The sequence below is a fragment of the Actinia tenebrosa genome, unplaced genomic scaffold (assembly GCF_029948245.1).
Source record: "Actinia tenebrosa isolate PJP-AT-01 unplaced genomic scaffold, QUT_ActTen_1.0 PGA_scaffold1__47_contigs__length_23844297, whole genome shotgun sequence".
Taxonomy (NCBI): domain Eukaryota; kingdom Metazoa; phylum Cnidaria; class Anthozoa; order Actiniaria; family Actiniidae; genus Actinia; species Actinia tenebrosa.
In genome coordinates, this window is record NW_028292578.1 from 6,440,703 (window position 1) to 6,463,035 (window position 22,333).

General features: G+C 37.3%; 2 protein-coding genes across 5 annotated transcripts; one reads left to right on the forward strand and one right to left on the reverse strand.

Moving 5' to 3' along the window:
* Positions 1–571: 571 nt before the first annotated feature.
* LOC116304519 (sodium channel protein 1 brain) lies at positions 572–14,771 on the reverse strand. Of its 4 annotated transcripts, none has more exons than XM_089032831.1 (28): positions 14,711–14,771; positions 14,375–14,446; positions 13,729–13,856; positions 11,126–11,179; positions 9,830–10,027; positions 8,584–8,732; positions 8,408–8,488; positions 8,167–8,295; positions 8,006–8,097; positions 7,718–7,912; positions 7,334–7,391; positions 7,089–7,233; positions 6,870–7,007; positions 6,250–6,621; positions 5,866–6,039; positions 5,435–5,779; positions 5,068–5,344; positions 4,710–4,966; positions 4,471–4,644; positions 4,291–4,401; positions 4,104–4,212; positions 3,873–4,030; positions 3,726–3,779; positions 3,487–3,624; positions 3,297–3,410; positions 3,053–3,192; positions 2,555–2,685; positions 572–2,482 (listed from the first exon to the last, which is right to left on the reverse strand). In XM_089032831.1, exons 4-28 carry the CDS (start codon positions 11,168–11,170, stop codon positions 1,557–1,559), a joined length of 4,710 nt encoding a protein of 1,569 aa, XP_088888957.1. In that variant the 5' UTR covers positions 11,171–11,179; positions 13,729–13,856; positions 14,375–14,446; positions 14,711–14,771; the 3' UTR covers positions 572–1,556. The 4 variants fall into 4 exon arrangements, with proteins under 4 accessions (XP_088888957.1, XP_088888958.1, XP_088888959.1 ...); XM_089032832.1 differs by lacking the exon at positions 14,711–14,771 and adding an exon at positions 14,513–14,676; XM_089032833.1 differs by lacking the exon at positions 14,711–14,771 and adding an exon at positions 12,527–12,583 and having other exon boundaries at positions 14,375–14,676.
* A 2,012-nt stretch (positions 14,772–16,783) lies between these two features.
* On the forward strand, positions 16,784–22,288 carry LOC116304521 (protein dispatched homolog 1-like). Its single transcript, XM_031714268.2, is given in 6 exon segments — positions 16,784–16,956; positions 18,111–18,225; positions 18,919–19,054; positions 19,167–19,607; positions 19,610–21,845; positions 21,924–22,288. Coding segments are annotated over 5 exon segments (3,234 nt in total). The 5' UTR covers positions 16,784–16,956; positions 18,111–18,121; the 3' UTR covers positions 22,241–22,288.
* Positions 22,289–22,333: the final 45 nt, after the last annotated feature.

The window sequence follows — 22,333 nt, forward strand, 5'->3', positions numbered from 1 at the left end:
TGAAAAGTCAGACTAGCACTTCTGCGGAATTTGGATTGTAAAGCATTATTAGTATTTATTTATTTTAGCGCAAAGACTACGTCCACAATCTGAGCTATTTATACAGGCATATCAAGGATTTTTGTCACTCAACCTGACGAAGTCCGCGATTGTCGGACGAATCTTGAAGGTGAAATGAATACTGTTTTACATTTCAAATCTTGCAGAAGCTTCGCGCAATACTTTCATGGGCAAATAAATGGCGTTTAGATTGTGTTTATTAAAAAACATTACAACAGTCTCATGATCAGTGGGAGTAGTCGCTAACGGAAAAGAAAGAATTCAAGAAAACTTCAACGGTGGTCGCTTACGAGGGATTTTGATTACAGTGTTCTAGGGTTAATATTGAAAACAAAAAACGGAAATTAGAGAAAGTGGTCGTTTTAAGCAGATGATCGCCCACGAGAGTGGTTGCTTACAAGGGATTTTGAGTACCTTAACGATTTGAGCAAGATGAACATTACTACCTATGCCTTAAATGTAGGGATTTGGAATCAGCGGGTACAAACATTATGAAACACATCCCGGCATATATACTGAAAATTTTCATGTTTATTCAATTAAATAACCGTTATTATCATTATTGACGTTGCTGACAATTCAGGTGTACTTGACGCATAGTGCGTCTTGACTACAGTCCAAGACTGTTAGGGTTTAAAAATGTTTAGTAAGCTACTAAAATTCCTGATGTATCGAGGCTATTTGACTTGTAAAAACCTAATTGATTGAATGATTTCATCTTACTATTGCTCGTTATAGAACGGATTAGCTCTATATTCATTAGTATTCGCAGGATCTCTATTAACTATGGCAGGATAATACCAGAGGACACTACAGTAGTATGACATTTCAAACTAGAGTATCAGTATGGATAACCGAGATAAGTATTAGTTTTTTGAACTAATCAGAAAATAGAAAGTTATCAAGCATCGAAACTATTATTATATCTATAAAAACATTTTGTATAGCATTGGAAACGTTTTCTATATGTATAAAACAGACAAAAAATCTAACGAGAACAGAAGTAGAGTACACTCACTATAACCATGAAACATTACTGTATAGTAGTACTAAATTGTACTAGTCCCTACTATTTAGTTGAAAATATATTTTGTACTGTTTAACAGAGCAAGTTTTTTCATCCTAAAAAAAGTCAATAAATGTTACTGAGTGTAACTCTTACTAAACAGATATTAATATAGGGCATTGGTCTGTTGCGCGGGAATCATCGAATGGTCTTATATTGTAGCTATATTACTCTTTATGATGATATTTCCCTTTTATCAAAACTATTCAATAAAATGACTATAAAATAATTATTCAATGTCACTATACTTTGTAAGAATTCCTCGATCACTATGACAACAGCTATACTCAACGTTGTGTTACCATCTTGTGTTGGTGATCGCCATGACAACTGTTTGCTAAGCATTTGTCTTTGTATCCATGGACAACTTTCCATAGTAACACTTGTCGGATGTAAAGCCTCCACAGCTTAGACCCACGCAAGCACTTGATCAACTGATTTCATTCGTTGTTTTTATTGGCGTGCTGTGAAAGCGAAGCATCGTCGATCCGATAATAGCAACAGATACTTTCTTGCTAAATGATTTTTTAAACTGCGCTTCCATACGTACGGTTATCTGTTCAAAGGCTTCGGGCGATTCACCATGTTCCTGTAAAGTTCTTTTTACCAGAGCCTTCAGCACATCAAAACAGTGGACAACATTTCCTTCTCGTACTGGAATCGCCAATGTTTTTATTTCATCGTCGTTAGGTTTCGGTATTCTGAACGGTTTATCCAAGTCGGACAGGAAATCCGATAACAAATAAACTGGAATGTATTGCTTACCCAATGAAAAGTTGGCAAACTTATGATAGTAACTTTTAAATTTTTCTTTCGATAGTCCGAATTCGTCGCTTTCGTGGGCGCGGTTGACATTGTCCAGAAGAACGGCAATGTACATATTAACAATGATTAAAAATACAACCACAATATAGGACACTAAATAGAAGACTGATTCTACAACGTAACCACAGTTGCCGTTGGGAAGATTTTGATAGTTTGGATCACAGTTTGGTGGTTGTACCATTAGAGCATCCAAAATATCATTCCATCCCGTTCCTGTTGACAAGCGAAATATCAACATCATGGATTTCCCAAAGGTTTGGAAGTTAACGAAATCGTCGAGCTCTCCTTGCTTTTTTACGTTACCAAAGGAAGCCATGCCAATTATGGCATAGATATACATGATAAGAAACAAAAGGGTTCCAATGTTGAACAAAGCAGGTATGGAAATGATAATTGCTACCAATAATTGACGTATTCGTTTGGCAAACTGTACGACTCTGAGTAATCTTGCTACTCTAAATACACGAATTACACGTAGAAGACCAGCGTTGACCACTCCTGACTGTGTATTCATCTCATCCAGTACAATACCTGTAGGAATTGAAAACCCTTGTTACGTGCGTTAACGCGTGATAGTGTAATATTTTACACGTGCTTACTAACCTACAACAGAAGACACGACAACTATAAAGTCAAAAATGTTCCAAGCCTTTTTGAAGTAGTGATGCCTCATTGGAATCAGTTTGATAATCGCCTCGAAAAGAAAGATTCCTACAAGAACGAAGTTGGCAATTTGTGTGACCGTGCAAATATGCAACGGTGTGAGTCAAGGTGAAACAACACACAGAGTTTGATTAAACAATAGACCGTTTTCTCAAGGTTGCATGCGCATCCAACTTGACGGGCCACAAAGCTGAAAAACGCAAATTCAGCAAAATTGAGAAGACAGTTTTATATCTAAGGAGAAGAATAATCGATTTTATGAATTCTTATCTAAAAATTTTTCATAGCAATGCATGATAATACTCGTGTTCTGGTATCGTGGCCCGTTAAGTTCCTTAAATTTGGATGCGCACGCAATCTTGTGAAAACGCCAATCTATTAGTAGGATTACCAAGAAGTGATTAATGCAATTATATTATGGATAGCTATTAAAGGATATTCATGACGTTAGAGATATCTTCTGGTTGTCTGTAGTGTTGTACCATCATCAATCCCATGTTTATCATGATGACCGTTAAAATGAAAATTTCAAATTTATTACTCGTCACTAAATCAAATATCTTTCCCCGGAAGCAATCCTGAAATAAGGAATAAACAATTGATTATTGATTAATCTTTATTCTTGAACGATATTAGTACTGTATGAATTGTGTTAGCGTTAAAGATTGGTCGGTTGACTTACTGAAGGGCGAATTGTTTTTGATGGTGGTTTTCTTCTTGATGCAGCTACTAAAATCTGCACCCATTTTCGTTGTGATTCTGTGAGAAACATCCCCATACTACTGATCTCTTCATACTGAAAATATACCAAACAAAAACAGGACTTACTTGACATGTCTGTGGTCTGGTTACACTTTAGGTATGGAGCTTACCTTTTTCTTGAGAGTGTTGAAATTATCAATGATGACACCAACAAAAAGATTGAGAACAAAGAATGATCCTACGATAATAAACCCTACAAAGTACACATAAGCCAGCATGTTGTTTTCAAACATCGGTTGTTGATCTACCTGTGTAAGTAACAGAAAGTAAACAATTATATGTAAAGAAAGAGGTTATTAAACTAATACAATGAGTGGCCAGAAAGTACTCGGACTAAGATCAAAAATACCTCGGTTGAATCAACAGCATCAGCCATCACTTCCATCCATCCTTCATATGTTGCCTTTTGAAAAAAGAACAAAATACGATGTGATCTTCTCTTTTCCGTACAAAGTAAGATATTTCATATGAGCTAAGAATAAGCTATTGAACTCACCACTTGAAGCAGCGCTAAGAAGCCGTTACAGACATTGTCAAAGTTCACATTCGCGTTGACCCAACGGTAGTTGGTTTGGTTCAGACATGAAGTCCTGTTTGGTGCGACGCTTGTTGGCAACCTTTCATTGTTCTCATCTACGCATCTAAAGAATTTACCTGGATGATTGAAAGAGAGCGTTACTCTAACGATCACATACGAACCAGGTTAGCAAACCATGAAATGATTTACCTGCAAATAGCTGAACACCAAGGATACTGAACATAAGCCAGAATAAGATAGAAATGACCAAAACATTCCCAATACCAGGAATAGCAGCAAAAAGAGCGTTAATAACCACCTGATGGGCATAAGTAATAAGGTCTTAATACCGATGAATAATTTCACCAATAAAACATCAAATTAATATTATACTGACCCTCATGCCTCCCAATCGCGATATCGCTCTGAGAGGTCGTAGAGCTCGTATTGTCCTAAATGAGCGAAACACTGAAAGATTTGGATTTCCAAAAAGACATGCAACGGAAACCTGAAAGTGAAGCGTAGCAGAAAGTTTGTATGATAGTATCTTGGTTAGTGAGTGTGAAAGATAACTTACCGATACAATGAGAGCGTCAAGACAGTTCCAAACAGACGAGAAGTACTTGACCAGGCCAAATCCAATGACCTTCAGAAAAAACTCCAGACTAAAAATAATTGCGAAAATGAAATTAAGCATCTCTAGTGCTCGTTGAAGGTTTGGCTTTTCTGGAAGGTGAACGTCCTCGAATACCTGCCAAGAATAACAAAACTTAGAAGAGTGTACTGACATACAATATACACGGAGTAGCTACTAACCAATATAAAACTGCTTATCATGACGGTGAAGAGAATGAACCATTCAAAATAACGATGTTCAACAAAACAACGCACACGACAACGGAACTTGAGCCAGCAAAAGTGTTGGCCAGAAGGGCAGTAGCAAATCATGCAACACTGTGGAAAGCAGTCGTCTATCTCTATGATATATCGTTTTGGACTGGGATTCTTGTTACGATCTACTACATTACTCGATGATGCACAGCTGTCCGACCCACATTGCGATATGCTCTCAACTAGGAATCAAACACAAAGAATACATTTTAAGTTAATACATTACTTGAAGGAGGACGTGCTTATTCTAGTTATGCGTTATTGCGGTTTTTATTCTACATACGATTGATATTTTCAATTTTATGTCCCTTTGGCGTCACGTCCGAATATCTTTCCTGTAATGGAGATCCAATTCCGGGTTCGGTTGCTCTGCTACTTTCCAAAACCTTAACTTGATAAAGTTTGTATCTTTCTCTGAATGTTGCAACGTACATACGGGTTTTCTTGGTCTCAGTTAAGCGACATCGTCTTTTTCTCTTCGGTTTCTCTTCCTTTTGAATCGTTTCATTTTCTTTTATTGCAAAAGAGTTGAGAAGAAGAGCTACGAAGAGGTTAAGAACCTGCGGAAAATGATCAAAAACTGGTAAAACTTTGGGTCAATGTTAAGGAATGAAAACTCAAATGGACGAGATGGAACGCTACGGACTTACAATAAAATTGCCAACTATTAGACAAGGCAAAAAGAAGAGTAACGCAGCCGCGTCAGTCACTCGCATGCAGTCCCAAAGTGGTTCAACCCATTCACTACACAATATCCTAAAGACCATCATAAATGAGTGAGAAAAGTCCTTGAGGTTCCAGCGTGGTACTTGACCAGCTCCAAACTTCTCTTCAGTGTATGCTGGACCAAAGATACGCATTCCCATCACAGCAAATACATAAATAATCACACCAAGAATACACGTGATGTTAAGGATGGGATCGACGCTATGGGCAATGGCTTGAATCAGCTTTGCCATGGTTTCCCATGACCGACCCAGGTAAAGAACTCTAAGCTTAGAAAAGACAAAAAACAAACTATTTGTTAGGCAAAAGATAGTAGAGTCAGAATTACAGTTAAAAGCATGGTTCACTTAGTTACCAGTCTTAATATCCTAAACATGCTGATTCCAGTGGAGGTTCCCTGGAAGTATGCTACAACGCTAGCGAGGATAATGATACCATCAAACAGATTCCACTTGTTACAAACGTACTTCCAAAAGCCGACGACAAGAATTTTTATCATCATTTCTAGCAGGAAAATGCCGGTAAATATCTGTAAAGAATGAAATAAACCCTGTTCAGTGTAACCGAGGAACAGTCAATTGTTTATTATTCACAACGTATAATGTAATTCTTCTCCATTCTTTGCGCGACTTTCTTAGTCGAAGAGTTAGTTCTCGCACTCTGGCAGCCAGACCTTGGCCTGGTCCAGGCTGAGGAATTTAAACACCATACGATCGAACAACAAGAAACTGAAACTTACGGCGTTTAAGATGTCTAGAACCAACTCTAAATCAGGTGACATGCCATGGTAATACATGCTAAGGACCACTGTATTCAATAGTATCAGAGCTGTAACTATTCCATCAAATAGTGGACGCTCAACAAACTTGGACATTTTACTGTGCAGGATTTTGAGTCGGCCATTTCGTTCACATGATGAGTTGCTTATCTGTGAGCCACCAATGAGAGCTTCATGTGCATTGGTTTCGTCTTCGTCGTGTTCTTTTTCTTCTTCTTCTTCCTCGTAATCCGGGGGATACAAGTGTCGTTCCAAAGGCTCCAGACGTCGTAAAGTATCTTGGTCAGCGGAGTATGACATTGCTTTTTTCTTGTTTTGCTTGCGCCGTACTTCCTTCAATACAAAAGATTACAATTGAATGCATGTTCATCTTAATATCTGTTCTCATTGGACGGAATATCCCAATACAGTCTAATAAGATTAGACAAACCCAAGTCAGATCGGGTTTGGACTTACAGATAATTTTCTAAAGGCAAACTTGCAAGTACATAGATCCTATTAAAAAGTAGACTAGTAAATCATCATCAATAGACTTACACAAGAAGTGCTTGTCACTCAGCAGAAAGTAAGATAATAATTACCTCGTCCTCACTTGAAAGCATCTCGTGATGATAGGACATGTAGACAACCGCCAGAACAAGATTAAGCAAGTAGAATGAGCATGAAAATATGCCGACAACAAAGTACATTATATACCAAGCTCCCATAGAACGAAGACACTATAACCAAAAAAATGTATTGTTCATTACCGACTACTGAACAAGTTTGAATTGGAATGTACTGAGGCACGATTAGATTACCTTGTCATAAAGGTTTTCCCAAAAGTCCATGGTTAGAATCTGGAAAGCCATAACCAGCGCCCAGCCCATATTGTCAAAGTTGGTATAGCCATGGTCAGGATTGGGACCTGCACCACTCAAGCACGTGTAGTTTACCGGGCAGCCACTGACAATGAAAAAAAACAGTGGTTTATTAGCATTAACTGCCTTAAAGAATACAAACTATTTTAATCGACATATTAGGAGAATTGTATTTCAATAGTTACCCTGCAATTGAAGAGTTTCCACATATAAGTGGCTCGTCATCACGAGAGTACCAGTTACCTAACAAAATGAAATGTGGCGCTCTATCAATATTTTTTATTTTTTGTTAATAACTTAATGTCGATACATTGAGCGGCATGTTTCTAGCTTTTGATCACCTTTTATTAATCATTCTAAAGTTGAGCAAAAAACTGGGTCTATTTGGCATTGCAGTGCATTGTGGGGCTGCTTTAGGGCAGGTATTTCTAAGATGGCGTCGGTATTTGTCCCTTATAACAGTCCCACAATGCACTGTAATGTCAACTCGACCCAAATTATTGCTCAACCTCGAAATGGCTCATAGGAACTGCAAAATACATATGTAAAGGAATCATTTTTTCACTTACTTGCATTGTTAATATAGCGAACATATTCTATTGACGTGTTTGGTAAAGGCAATTGTACACATTTGTTCCTTAATTCACCAGAAAACAGTTGCAAACCAATTAGAGCAAGTACACATAATGAAAACATAAACAAAACCAAGACGTCAGTCAGAAGCTTGAGCGATCTTAGTAGACTATTGACCATGGTACGTAACCCTGTGATAAGGAAAAACTTAATGAGAAACTGTACAAATACACAACCATTTTATTTACGCCGAATAAGAAAAAAACAATGATAATAGGAATTACCTTTTAATGCTGATATTGTTCGGAACGCTCGTAAAACACGTAATGTTCGTATTCCAGAGAAACTGGCGATGTTTGGAGCAATTGATAGATAGCTAAATAATATAAACGTATTGATGAGAAGGAATGAAATAGTCATTGATTAGTTTCAGTTGGTAGCTTACCTTAAGAATACAACTATAAAGTCAAGCCAGTTCCACGAGTCTCTTAAGTAAGCATACGTATGAAGTATGAAACCGCGAGAAATGATCTTAAGCAGCATTTCTAATGTGTAAATAGCAGTGAATATGTATCTGTAGACAGACAAAAAGATAATATAAGCAACTATTCAAAACAATCCCCCACCCCTAGTCCCTCAGTAGGTTATCAGTTAGACCATATAGTACATTACAGATCAGTACTTACTCCGCTTCTTCGGGTGGGTCATTTAATGCTAATATTATGCAGTTCACAAGAATGACAACCATTACAAACATCTCGAAAAATCTGTATTTTGTATTCGTTAAGGAAATGTGTATGAAATGAGTGAAAAAGCGACATTGATTAAGTAAATCATTGGCTGATGGACTTGTAAAGGATACGGATGTGTTACTATACGAATAGTAAGAATGCGCAATGGATTGACAGGACTCAAGCACCATAGTGACGCACCAAGGTTATACCTGTAGGCCTGGTAACTACTCGATGTTAGCCTGGTACTAAGAACAATATACGTTTCTTCTGAAGGACGCTGTTAAGGACAGAACATAACAAAATGTCAACAAGCCTGATTCTTATTCTATATTTTTCGATGTTACACTCGTTGCTTTGACATTAGTTATCAAAAATTGTTTTTTATATATAAACCTCGTCATTTGACGACATGACAAACCATGATGACAAAACATATAACTAACACTCATTTGACAACATGAGAAAACATATAACTAACATTCATTTGACAACATGACAAAACATATAACTAACATTCAATTGATAAGCTTTCAAGATAAAGTTTTTAGGCTTTTAGGCCCCGTGATATTAGGCAGGCAATTCTCTGTTTTCAAATCAATTATCTGATATTTTGCTTTTGAGAAGCGATCTCAGACACAATTCAAATTGATACAAAACTTGAGCGTTTGAACATCAAAATATAAAGATCGAGTCTGTTGCTTTGACAACCAAACGTGTTAATTATGAATACTGCAAAATAATGAAATATGTTAAAGGGAAGTCTTTGACGCAGATTGTTCAGTAGTTTAGTTCAAACATCTTTTGAAGACACTATTATATATAGACCAACACAGTCACACTAAGTAATAAGTTGATCAGTGTCTCGACTGACTCCTATACTAACACCCTTCTCTCGCTATTTTCTACCATTTGTTTCATTATAGACCGAAAAACTGAAAAATAATGATGAAACTATTGCCGGCAACAATGTGAAGCACTAGAATCTGAAATGTGCACCCGGAAGTCAAAAATGCCACAATAAGTTGAACAAATCCAAAACTGACTGAACTGATCGACGAGAAGTAACTAGTAGAAATGATTCTCGTTTTCGTTTCGTAAATATTTCATTTGACCCAAAACCACAGAAGTTTATTAAGCAAAACTATCAGAATGTCGGCTTAGCCTTATCAGGACACGGAGTCACCACAACTGAGTTACAAGACTTGCATCAGCCAATACTAAAACCATCACTTCATTCTTAATAAATCAACCAAAACATACTATTCTAATATACTTGAATTTTGTTAGTTTAATAACTGAATCCTAGAGCCTAATGTTAACTACAGTAAGAAATCATCATGAGCAGCTGTTCGTGCTGGATAAATAAATCCTTACCGATCCTTCAGTAGCATCATAATCGGCTAGAGGATGCCCAATAATATAGGAAGGTACTTTACGTCTTATAGGCTTTTCTTCATCAGGTTCCTCGTCGACTTCATGATGTATGTCGTTGGCAGCAAACCTCACTCTCTTGGGTTTGTGAATTTCATCTTTCTCCTCATCCTCATCGTCCTTGGGCATCTTTGCCCTCAACTTTGTAAAAGAAGTTTGGAAAAATTCCTTAATATTCCAGTGATAAAACATGAGGAATTGCCTAGAGCGACAGGACTGAAGAGTTTAGTTTTTAAGTTGATAGGTCAGTAACACATCTAATTAACTTTTCTTGCGTGACGATAGAAAAATGAGTTTTTCATTCTCATACTCGCTACTTCCAGCATTATGTGAAATCATTAAAAATTAAAATCCCCCAAAGGCTGAAAGCTTTGGTCATAATAAATGACAACAAACGGCTGGACCGTTTTATGAAATCTTTCTAGGGCTCACTCTCATTCTTTCTTCATCTATCAACTTTATTAATGGCTTACTCCACTATCTTTTTTATGATCATCCAGAATATTGTGTTAATACAATCAACTGAATTTAGTATTGATAGGAAATAGCGCTCTGGATCCTGTATCTATTGAAAAGTCAACTATGAATACGAATATATAATTGGGTCTTGTTTTTACCCAGCCTGCACCTCGGCCTGTTTTGACAATATTTATATAAATAACATATAAAAACTATTTGGCAAAGCATTTGACTTTGATAGGCATTATTCCGCTTTCTTGAATATATCAGGCTCAACAACAAGCTACATGGAAATACCAAACTATCACTTTACAGCTGATTTGCATATATTGAACAGTTATAACAGCATGGGTGCCAAATAATTAAAACTGCTGGCTGTTATGGTCTATCCCGTGTGTAGTAGGGTGGGAAGCATAGTAAATTGACGCTTCCCCGCATTCGTTTCATTTCTATATTCATGCAAGAGACAGATAGTCATGCAGTGCATTGAACACGATCCAACAACTGCATCAGATTAAACCGAGGTGAATTGAAAGAATAAATAAATAAATAGTTCTTTGAATGGCAGACAATTCTTTTGAAAGAAAAACGCTAAAATCCTTTGGTAGCGTTAAGGTTCTTATGGTCAGTAACTGAGTATTCTACAATGCGTTAGTGATGTTTTGAATCTACACTTATTCAGTGCGTGTGAGGATAGGGTGATATTTGTCTGCATGGCTATCTGGCTGAGTCTGATCGTTTACATGCAAGACTGAATAAATAATAGTAGAATGAACTTACCGGACTTTGAGCAATAATCGACGTGAAATTCCCTCGGTTCAACATCTAGAAATACTGATGAATAAAAAGAGAAATCCTCAACAACACTGTCAGACTCGCTATTGTGTGATAAGATAGGCCTTTAATGGAATGAAAATTAGACTTGTAAACGTTACCAGCCATAACTTTATTAAGATGCCTTAATTAACCGATATTCAAAAAAATTGAAATATAGAAGGGAAGCATGGTAAGTGTGAGGGTAGCATGGTAAGTGTGAGGGTAGCATGGTAAGTGTGAGGGTGGCATGGTAAAGTGTGAGGGTAGCATGGTAAAGTGTGAGGGTAGCATCTGCTAACAACCTTATCAGTATTACCACCCCTCCACTACATTTTGTTCTGATCGGTATCGCTATTAAAGTTTGATTAACGCTTCCAATGTATTCGCAAATGGATTGCCAAATCACTGGCCAATGTATTGATGATGGCTATTTTCTTCCACTATCATTACTGTAATGACCATGCATCATACATTATATTTTGATCATTATTGTCCATCTTTCAGTCATCAAAGTAAACAATGTGTAAACGATGTGCCTCTCGAAATAAAAGCAAGCTCATCTCATAAGATGTTTAAAACACGTTATAAATTTTTATTATCTCAATGTAGGAAGCTTTTTCATTAACCCTTTGGGTTGTATTCCTGCACTCTACCACCATAATAATTTGCCCTTATGTTTTTTTTATGTATTATTTTATATTGTTGTAAGTGGAAATAAAAGACCTTGTAGACCTTGTAATAGTGTTGTATCAAAAATTCTTGAAAATCGCAAGGTGAGCCATTGGATTAATGTATGCTGAAGATGAATACTATCAGACCCTATAGCACACTGAAACAAAACTTTAGACATCTTACAACTCGTGAATAACGAGGTAACGTTTTGAATTTCTTGTTATCAACATTAATTGGATTTCTTGAGTTTTTTCATGCTAGTACTCGCGTATATCATGAAACATTTAACGGACTGATACTGCCGGCTACAATAAATGTTTATTCGATCCGATGTACATGAGAAATTAATGTAATGTCAATGGTTTTCCTGTGAATCTCAACCTTATATGAAAATATGAGAAAATTAAAAAAAAGATGAACTTTCAGTGAGTCCTGCAGGATTTAAGTTATCGTATCTGTACTACTGCTCGTCCACCGATACAGAAGAGAGTTGAATCCATACAGATATGTTAACTGCAGTGTCTTGCTATAGATAATGTCAGGCAACATCCACGACTCATTTCTCTTCAAAAAACTTTTGAATATTTGCTAATTTCTAACCAGAATTAATGAAGGGAAGTCTAATACTGTTTGTAAGGCTATTATTCTGTTACTACTGATTGGAAATAATCTAAACAAATGAATTATACTTACAGAATCAGGAAAAACTAATACATGGAATTCTTCTTGTTGGTGATGTTTAGTTATGACCTGCCAGGTGATAAACAAGCCGTTTTTTGACACTTGAACAAGACACTTTCAATTCATGAGTATCAGTGCGGGAACACTGCCGACTAGCTGCTTTCTATTCCAACACCTGTTAGTAAGTTTTGTTAATGGCTCATAACTGGTTGATCAGTAACACAATTTTCTATCAACCTTTTAATTGGTTATATTTCTTTGCATAAAACGTTATTGATACGCAATTGATATATCAAAATGCTTTCCTTATTCTTAGCTTAACTTTGGTTCACTCAATAATAATAACAAATATTAGCTATAATTTATTTTTTGGTGTGGGGGTTTTTTATTTTGTAGTCATCATTCTTAGTATATTTTTTTTATACACATATCTTCATAGTCTATATATTTGAGGGCCACAGGTTTGTTAGCATATTGCTATTCACTGCTACCCTCAGTAAATTAAGAGTTTACTTACTTACTTACTATTCTCTCTGCATTAATTGTTCATCGCAAACCAAACGTGTGCTTAATGACTTTATGCAGCCTATTATTTCTTTGGTCTCTTTTGGTGCTATTGTAGATATGGTAAAAAATACTGCAATATCACCACGGGGCATGGTCATGATCACGTGAGGTCATTGTTATTCTACCCTACAGCTATTATGCACTGTGCCTGCCCTCCCTCCCCCAGTTATGGGTCATAACAGTAATTACTAAGTGGAATTATATCATTTATCAACTTCAAGGTTCTCTCAGCAGTTTACGTTCAGTTTCTGATTTTGCTTCCATTTTGTTGGTGGGTTAACTTACTGGCTTTCAATAAGCTCTATGCCTGACTTCGTTTCTCATAATACTAGCAGCAGTTCGCACATTTCTGCTTGTTCAACCATAAAAAAAGTCGCCAGAAATATCGCCAGAAATAAAAACAAATTCAGCGTGCGTGAAACGACGACTTAACAAACAACTTAGTAGTGAGAAATACAATTGTACATGACTACACTGCTGAACTTCTCTAACCATCAACAATGTCATGAGCTTTAGATTTCACTTCTAAGTATACTTAACAGCCCCTGCAAAAATGACAGCCGAAACCCAAAATAGAATTCATTTCTATAATAAACTGTGTGAAGTAAAAGAACTATTAGGCTTCTTTCCTAAAACCATCGTCTTACCTTGGATGAGAATCTTAAGTTGAGTGGAATCCTCCTTGGAAGAAGACTATGCTCGCCGTTTTCCTCAGCCGGGTAAACCGATTCTATATTCAATTCTTGATTAATCCATTCAAGACGAATGTGTTTACCTGAAGTGTTCAAATACATAACTATTATTAATGAGAAGAAAAAGTTTGAATCTAGTCATTTTAGTCAAGTTCTAATGTTAGAAAAAGTTTAAAAAGAACAGGAAAAACGAGGTAAATGGAAAGAGAAAGATTGTAAAAGGAGGAATGATGAGCAGCATATTAAGCCACCTACCTCCTTACCTCTTCCTGCCTACCTGCCTGTTTGCCTGCCTGCCTGCTAGCTAATAACCACAGCATCTATTACTATTACTTGTAGTCCTTGCGGTACCCATTTGCTTTTAATATTTTTCAAACTACTTCAAACGTTTTACCTCAAGGTCTCTAAATATAGCTTAGGGAAAAAACTTCCTACTTTTCTGTCGAATTTAAAAGCCTTAAAAATCTAGTTAATTAAATTTGCTTGAACTAGATAGATTCCAATTAAGAATTAATAGTATGTAGCGAACAAACGAGTGCACTGACTTCTTACATCAGTTTTACATTAGGCAAATTGTTACTTCGGCTCTATTACTACTTACCCAAGGATTTCAGTTATCGATGCTGAACCACCGACACAGATTTGGAGGGACGGGGTTACTGAATTCGATGCCCTGAGTGAGAACATGAGTAGGATATGTCATAAACTTAGTGTGTTACATTTGTCTTCTCCTACTTACTGAATTATGAATTCTGCATGTCCAATGAACTCGGCTTGAATGTTGAAGTTGGTGAGTCAAGTGTTTGGCATTTGTTAACCAAATAGGAATACCTGTATTGGCTGAGCTACGCCACTCTTAACAGGTACAATAATTATTATAATGTATTTTAAATTTAAAGCATTAATAATAACGACAGGTGGTAGATGGGCTTCTTACTCTTGAGTTTTCAGGATACATACGACATTCTAGTCTATTACTGAGTTAGTCAGTCAGTCAGTCAGTGTCTTTAACACACACGAATGAGTTCGAGTCAGTCACATGCATGATAAATTGCCATGGATGGATAGATGGATATATTCACTGAATATAACATTTTATAATGGCTCTTTCTAACAACACATCTTCATACGTGGGATAGCTTATAGGATATATCGTACCTAGTGCAAGGCATAATATATACTAATTCTATATATAGAAATATGTATACACTTATTAACAGGTAACTTTTATGCAGATTTGCACGTTTTTTAGAAGCAGCTTCACCGCAGTGTGAAATATGCATAATAAAAACAAAAAGAAGCTAAGTGAAACCTTTAAGATTTTGTTCAGTTACCAAAGACAATGAATCTTCTTTGTTATCATTATTATTATTAATATCATAAATCACTGAGATAGAATTAGATGTTGCAAACAAACAAACGTAGCAAACTTTAGTTTTATTTTACTTACTAGTCATTTAGTCAGCTCAGTCAATCACTTATATCAATCGCTAATATCAAACACCAATATCATGTTAATATTATGTAGACTGGAGACATCCCAATGTGACGCTTGCTAGTGGTCGTAATGTCAACCAACTATAGCGACAGTCAGATATATATATATATATATATATATATATATATATATATATATATATAGTTATAATAGAAATGTGGTTGTTAAGCCGCAAAATGAACTAAACTAAACGTTAAAATAAGAAATGCAATAAGTACTAATATTGATGAATAAAACATGATGATTTCTTATCTATTTGTGAAAATAAGCAATTAGGGAACTCGTTTAATTTGAATTCTTTTGCTAATAATGGAAGCACAACATAGCATATTTCTAGATCAAGTCAATCTCGTAGTTATATCTTGCAGATCTAAAGAGTAGTTAATAAGATTGTATGTACCCTACTCCCTAGCCTATTTCCTCTCGCCGCGATCTCCAGTCTACCACCGCGTGCGGAAGTTACTTGATTCTGGATTCCTAACCGTACTACTAAGTTACTTTACTCTGAATCCTGAACGATTTTAAATATGCTATTTCGAAATATAGAATGATTTGAAGTATAAACGTTTTTGAACCCAGCTACACCATTATAGTTGGGTCTCATTGAGGGATATATGCTTTTAGTCAATCAAGTTTATACTCATGATAACTAGAAGAGAATGACAAACTCTGTCACAGCCTGCACATTTAAGACAAGAAATTCAACTTAAAAGTATGCGAAACGCCATACTTACTTGATTGGGTTAATCGGGAACATGCCGCGTCATACGGACAAGAGAAGAACGTTATGACCGCTTTTAGTATACTTGATAATGAGTTTGGGCAGTAAGTAATCAAGTATAAGTGACAGCAAGCGATTCAGTTTTATTACATTGCCCAATTAGTATGAAAAATGCTTTCGACTTTACTAACCCTATATTTATTCAATCACATGTTTATTTCTTATCTTTTTGATTCTTTTTAATTGAATGAGTGAATTGTTCACCGCCCAGGACGTCTTCTTTATTCTATTTTATATTGGACTGAGTGTTTTACAAATACGTACAGCAGAAGCTGGTAGTCGCTAGTTCAAATGCATGCACTTAAATCTTATAAATATTTGATGAGTTCAGCTTCAACTCGAGTTTTGCACTGATAGTTGTGTTTTGAATTTCAAATACAGTCTTGACACAGCTTCTTCTATTTTACTTCATCAAAAGCGGAACTCGCGCAGCTTTTTTAGTCAATAGAAAAAAGATATCCGTTCTGACCTAACTTTCTCATATAAAAGGTTGAAAGTGAGTCGTGGATTTACGAGGATCAGGCTGAGCCGTCATTCCTTTTGGTCAGCAACAATCGACTGACCGAATAAGGACTATCAGTAAAACATTTTTGTATGATAAACCAATCACATCAAACCGCTGCCATGGATATACGTTACTAGCCCGAGGTTACGGATATGCTAATAAGATATGCTATTTTTTAATCATTGGCTAGGTCGTTTAATTACCGATTGATACTGTAGCAAAGATTGATACCCTACTTTATCCCAGGCCCCAAGCAACAGGATATGACGTCATACTGGTTTAAGGGTCCTAGCCGGTCGCTTTTAGCAAAAGTTCATCATATCGTTTGCTTACTTTTGGTCGAGTCAAGCAAGCCGAAGCAGATGGTCTTACTGAATGGGAATTAACGGACAAATCAAGGTAGAAGTTAACTATTCTCGCTTGTGTAGTAGTATTAATAATAATAATAATAATAATATTTATGTTTATATGTTAGCTTTTAACTTTGCGACAATTCTGTCGATTGCTCATTGCGGTTTTACTGATGACCTCTAAAGGAGTTTCTGATGAAAGGCATCAAGATCGTTAATACTGACAACCCAGCAAATCATTGTTCTATTCCACCTTTTATTGTCATTTTCCTCTTTTTTAATAAAATTTTACATTCGTCGTTAATAATTTTCAGCTTCTTTGAAAGAATAGCAAACCAAGTTCATCTATAAAGTATTTTTTATTTCCTTTCTTTATCTTTTATTCGTTTTCGGTTTTTCCTTTTTGAAAGTGACAATAATCCAACAATATATCTTTTTTTCGCTTGGGTTTTCCGGTACGAAGAAAAGGACCAGGTGAAAAATGATCATTTCCATCTTTGGACTCGAGAAATCTCTTCTCAATGACAACAAAAAAGAGAAATCAGTCGCGTATATTAAACTGCAAGAATAAAACCCCCTACTTGCATTAGTTTTTTGGTGTTTGACAACATTACGAAGTAGAAATTAACATTTTCTTTTTAAAAAAACACCTGCTGAACTTGTTGTGCCTTCGGGTTAAGCAAATAGTCAATACATAAAGTTTATTGGTTTTAGTTAAGAAATGTCTGATTATCTACGTGATGTACGATAAAGGTCAATACAGGGCTGATGGAGGGTAATAACTGGTTTTTCCATTCAATACATGCAGCTATAAGATTTGCACAAGAGATTAAGCGAGAAAAGACAATCTACATTTAGACATCCTCGACTACATCTTTACAAAGCAGACTACTTTTACTATTCGCAATGCTTTTAAAGTAGTTATTTTTCGTCCAAAACAATTAATCTAACAATAATTTAGTTGCCATGTCGTACTAGTGACAAGCAGCTCGTGTGAAACAAGCCCTTTGAGTACCTTTAACTTCTGCAGTTTTTTTATGATTTATATGATTTTTAATGATCAATCATATCCATATATGCTTTACTCCTGTCATTCCATTTGTTATTTATCTAAAAAGCAATAAACGCTCGTAGTCTTGCTGAATAAATGTTAAAAATACGGTTTCATCTTTACTCAATCATTTATAACTTCTTGTTTGGCAGAATACAAAACAATGGACTGTCCCGAGGCAAGCCCTTCGATAAACTTAGACAGAATACTAACCAAAAACCACAAACGACAATCAGGGGTAAATGAAGGAAATACGGGACGCTACGTGTAAGTGTCAACATATTTCACCACTCCCTCCAACCCTACATGGACCCCACTCCCTCCAACCCTACATGGACCCCACTCCCTCCAACCCTACATGGACCACACTCCATTCAACCCAACATGGACCACACTCCCTCCAACCCAACATGGACTACACTCCATTCAACCCAACATGGACCACACTCCATTCAACCCAACATGGACCCCACTCCCTCCAACCCTACATGGACCCCACTCCCTCCAACCCTACATGGACCCCACTCCCTCCAACCCAACATGGACCCCACTCCCTCCAACCCTACATGGACCCCACTCCCTCCAACCCTACGTGGACCCCACTCCCTCCAACCCTACATGGACCCCACTCCCTCCAACCCTACATGGACCCCACTCCATCCAACCCTACATGGACCCCACTCCATCCAACCCTACATGGACCCAACTCCCTCCAACCCAACATGGACCCCACTCCCTCCAACCCAACATGGACCCCACTCCCTCCAACCCTACATGGACCCCACTCCCTCCAACCCTACATGGACCCCACTCCCTCCAACCCTACATGGACCCCACTCCATCCAACCCTACATGGACCCCACTCCCTCCGACCCTACATGGACCCCACTCTATCCAACCCAGCATGGACCCCACTCCTTCACAATGAATGATTGATATTTTCTTTAATTTACTTTCTAGCTATTCTGTTTTCGTGGCGGAACATCCATTTCTCCTTTTCTTCTCGACTCTTTTCGTCATCTTTATTTGCTCCCTCTGTAGTTTTGTTCCTGCTTTTAACGCTCCTGAATTTCCAGACTTTTCGACTCCTGTTATGGTAAGCACAAACAATAATACTTTATACTGTCAAAACCGAGAACTATTAAAGCAAGGCAAAGCAATCTTAAAACATACATTGGAATGACTACTTATGATAATTTTTTATTTAGGGTTTTGAAGCTCGAGGAAGTCAAATTAATGGACGTTGGAGGACCCGCCTATTTCTCACCATCGCAATTGGCAGGAAAATGTTTTCGCCGATTCCTCCGATGAAAGCCATTACAGATACTGCACTTACGCATTCTGTAGTCGAAAACTGTCCAAGCATTAATTTTACCATCATTCAATCAAGAGCAACGAGAGAAATGCGGTCTGTGCCTCACAAAAAAAGGTTTCGTTCACGTCGAGATAAACACGGCAACGCGGCCGCACTGCAAATGTGTGACAGCCCCAACGTATACATGAAATCTCGACTGGATTACAAAACTATTTACACCTCGTCTGATGGAATGGGTTTGATGACCGCTATAAAGTTAAGAGCAGTATGTAGGTTGGAAGAAAAGGTCATTAAGAAATTTGCCGAATACGAAAGAAAGTGTTATAAAAGAAATATAACCAGGTCAGGGTGACAAAGGAAGAATGTTGTCCTAGTTGGTCAATAGGGAACTACGTAGCATCAATACGCGGTAAAGCTTCCTGTGACGACATAGACGATGATGATGTTCTGAGCATTGCAAAACGACTTCAAAAGTGTTCTGATATGTTCAACAATGGAAGTTTAAAAGAAAACTGCTGGAACTTTGCTTATGGGGTGCCATATCCCTATTGCGAAGATATTCCTGTAGATTGTATTCAGTATAATGCAGTCTTCAACATTCTTTACTATTTATCTGATAAAGACTTTCATGGAATCCAGGGCGGTTAGCATCTTAAATACACTCAAGTTTTAACTCCACGTCATGAGGACCTTCGCTTTTCGAGAAAGATTTATTATAAATACATTGAGGACGGCAAGCCGGTCGAGGATGGATCAATCCAATTAATTGGTTCTGACTTTCATTCGTTTAAGTTTAACATGTTTAACACTCAACTGATTGCTGATCTTGTTTATCCTTTGATCGCTCTCATGGTTATCCTGGTAATCATGTGGTTTTATACCGAGTCCTTGCTGCTTACCATTCTCCTCTCAGTCTCAGTTGTCAGCGCTCTGATCTTAGCTTATTTCGTATATATGATCATTTTCGGTTTGGATTTTTTTCCTTTCCTGAATGTTACAACCCTGATATTCCTGGTGGGTATTGGAGCTGACGATGCATTTGTGTACACAGACGTATGGAGGCAATCAAAAAGAGAACATCCAGAAGCATCTCTAAAGACAATCACGTCTTATACCCTCAAGCATGCTTCCCTGTCCATGTTTGTCACCAGTTTGACAACTGCTGCTGCTTTTATGGCCAACTTTTCGTCTGAAATCACAACCATCAAGTTATTTGGGTTGTACGCAGGGGTCGCCATCTTGGCTAAGTTTTCTTTGATGATCACGTGGTTTCCAGCTGTTTGCGTCATTCATGAGCAATACTGTGTAAAGAATATGTGTGGACCTTCCTTTAAGAACACTGGTCAAGATTGGTTATCAAGATGCCGCACTAGTTATGAAAACACCTTTACAAGGTTCTCTCGTTATATGTTCAATGAGTTCCTACCCCAGCTTGTCATTCGCTGCCGGTTTTTCTGGATCTCATTATTCTCTTGTCTTTCTGCAGCAGGCTTGTTTGTTATTATTGGATTTCCAGGTTTTCAGTTCCCAACATCTTCTGATTTTCAGATGTTCGCGTCTTCCCATCCACTTGAAAAGTATGATCTGTACTTGAAAGACAAATTCCGCTTTGAAATAAGTCCATCGCAGGAAAGCGCTACTTTTCCGATAGACATATTTTGGGGGATACAACCTGATGATTACGGAGATCAATTAAACCCTTATAGCTATGGGAAGTTTGGATGGGATCAGGATTTCGATATCGCTAGTCCAAAATCCCAGAAATGGCTCTTGGACTTCTGCAAAAGACTAAGATCTCAAGATTTCTATGCCAGGAAACTAGGATCTGAAAAGAAATGCTTCATTGAAGTCTACTATAATCAAACGTGCAACGATCCACTCGTCCCCGAACTTTGTTACTATCCATGCTGCAAGAATTCCACTTTTCCTTACTCAAAAGACATACTTAATTTTTGTGCCATTACGAATGCTTATCGAAGGAAGATTCTACGGTTCAAAGTGCAAGATTCAACGATTGGTAGCTTCATCTACGATCCGCAAGGAAACCTCAAGGGAATCTGGCTTCGAATAATGAGCAACGTGAGACTGTCTCGAGCATACAAACCTGCACACAGATTCTGGGAGCGAATAGAGACATGGATACAACAGGAAATGAAAAATGCCCCGCCAGGTATGAACAAGGGTTGGTTTACAAGTAACCTGGAATTCTATAATTTGCAACAAAGTCTGTCACGTGGTACACTTCTGTCGCTAAGCATTGCCATAGCATCAGCCTTTGCCGTAATGTTGCTGACCACAATGAACGTGTTTGTCAGTCTGTATGCTATCTTGACAATCATTGGTATTATCTCGGTAACGATTGGATCTCTAGTGCTCAGTGGATGGAAATTAAATATATTGGAGTCCATCACAATGTCTGTTGCTGTGGGTGTGTCCATCGACTTCTCCATGCATTTTGGCGTGGCATATTGTTTGGCCTCTGAAAAACAAAGTCGTACGTCAAGAGTGCGTTACTCTTTGTCACGTATGGGATCTGCTATCAGCATGGCTGCTGTTACAACATTCCTGGCAGGTAAAATGACATTACTTGATCTATACATTACATGCGCGACTTAGAATTTTCAGACATCACGCTTTTTTCTTCTTCTAGGAGCCTTCATGATGCCGTCAGCCGTGCTGTCCTACATACAAATGGGTCATTTTCTGATGCTTGTCATGACCGTTAGTTGGTTTTTTTCAGTGTTTTTCTTTCAATCTCTTTGTGCAGTTGCTGGTCCACAGGGCGACACGGGGCAACTAAGCTTCAAGAAAATGAAAAAATGGCTAAAATTGAGTGAGAAGAATAATGAAAAAAAGAAAAAGAAATCATTTTGGGAAGTGAAAATGGGAGTAACCAAGAATGAAAAGCAAAGGGATCAAAAAGAGATGGAGAAGGAAAGTTCGTCATTAGTTGATGAACAAGACTAGCAGAACCTATAAACATTTAACAACGAAACTTGCTTTTTAGTCTTTCCTTTAGTCTTTTAATCCAACTTTCACACTTTATTGAAAGACTTTGTT

What these genes read in the sequence shown, in the direction of transcription:
- LOC116304519 (XM_089032831.1), bottom strand. Translation starts at nt 11,170, where the DNA reads ATGTTGAACCGAGGGAATTTCACGTCGATTATTGCTCAAAGTCCG. An exon ending in TAAAATTGAAAATATCAATC is followed by an intron (nt 4,967 to 5,067) that starts GTATGTAGAATA and finishes TTTGATTCCTAG; the next exon opens with TTGAGAGCATATCGCAATGT. An exon ending in TCAACACTCTCAAGAAAAAG is followed by an intron (nt 3,411 to 3,486) that starts GTAAGCTCCATA and finishes GTATATTTTCAG; the next exon opens with TATGAAGAGATCAGTAGTAT.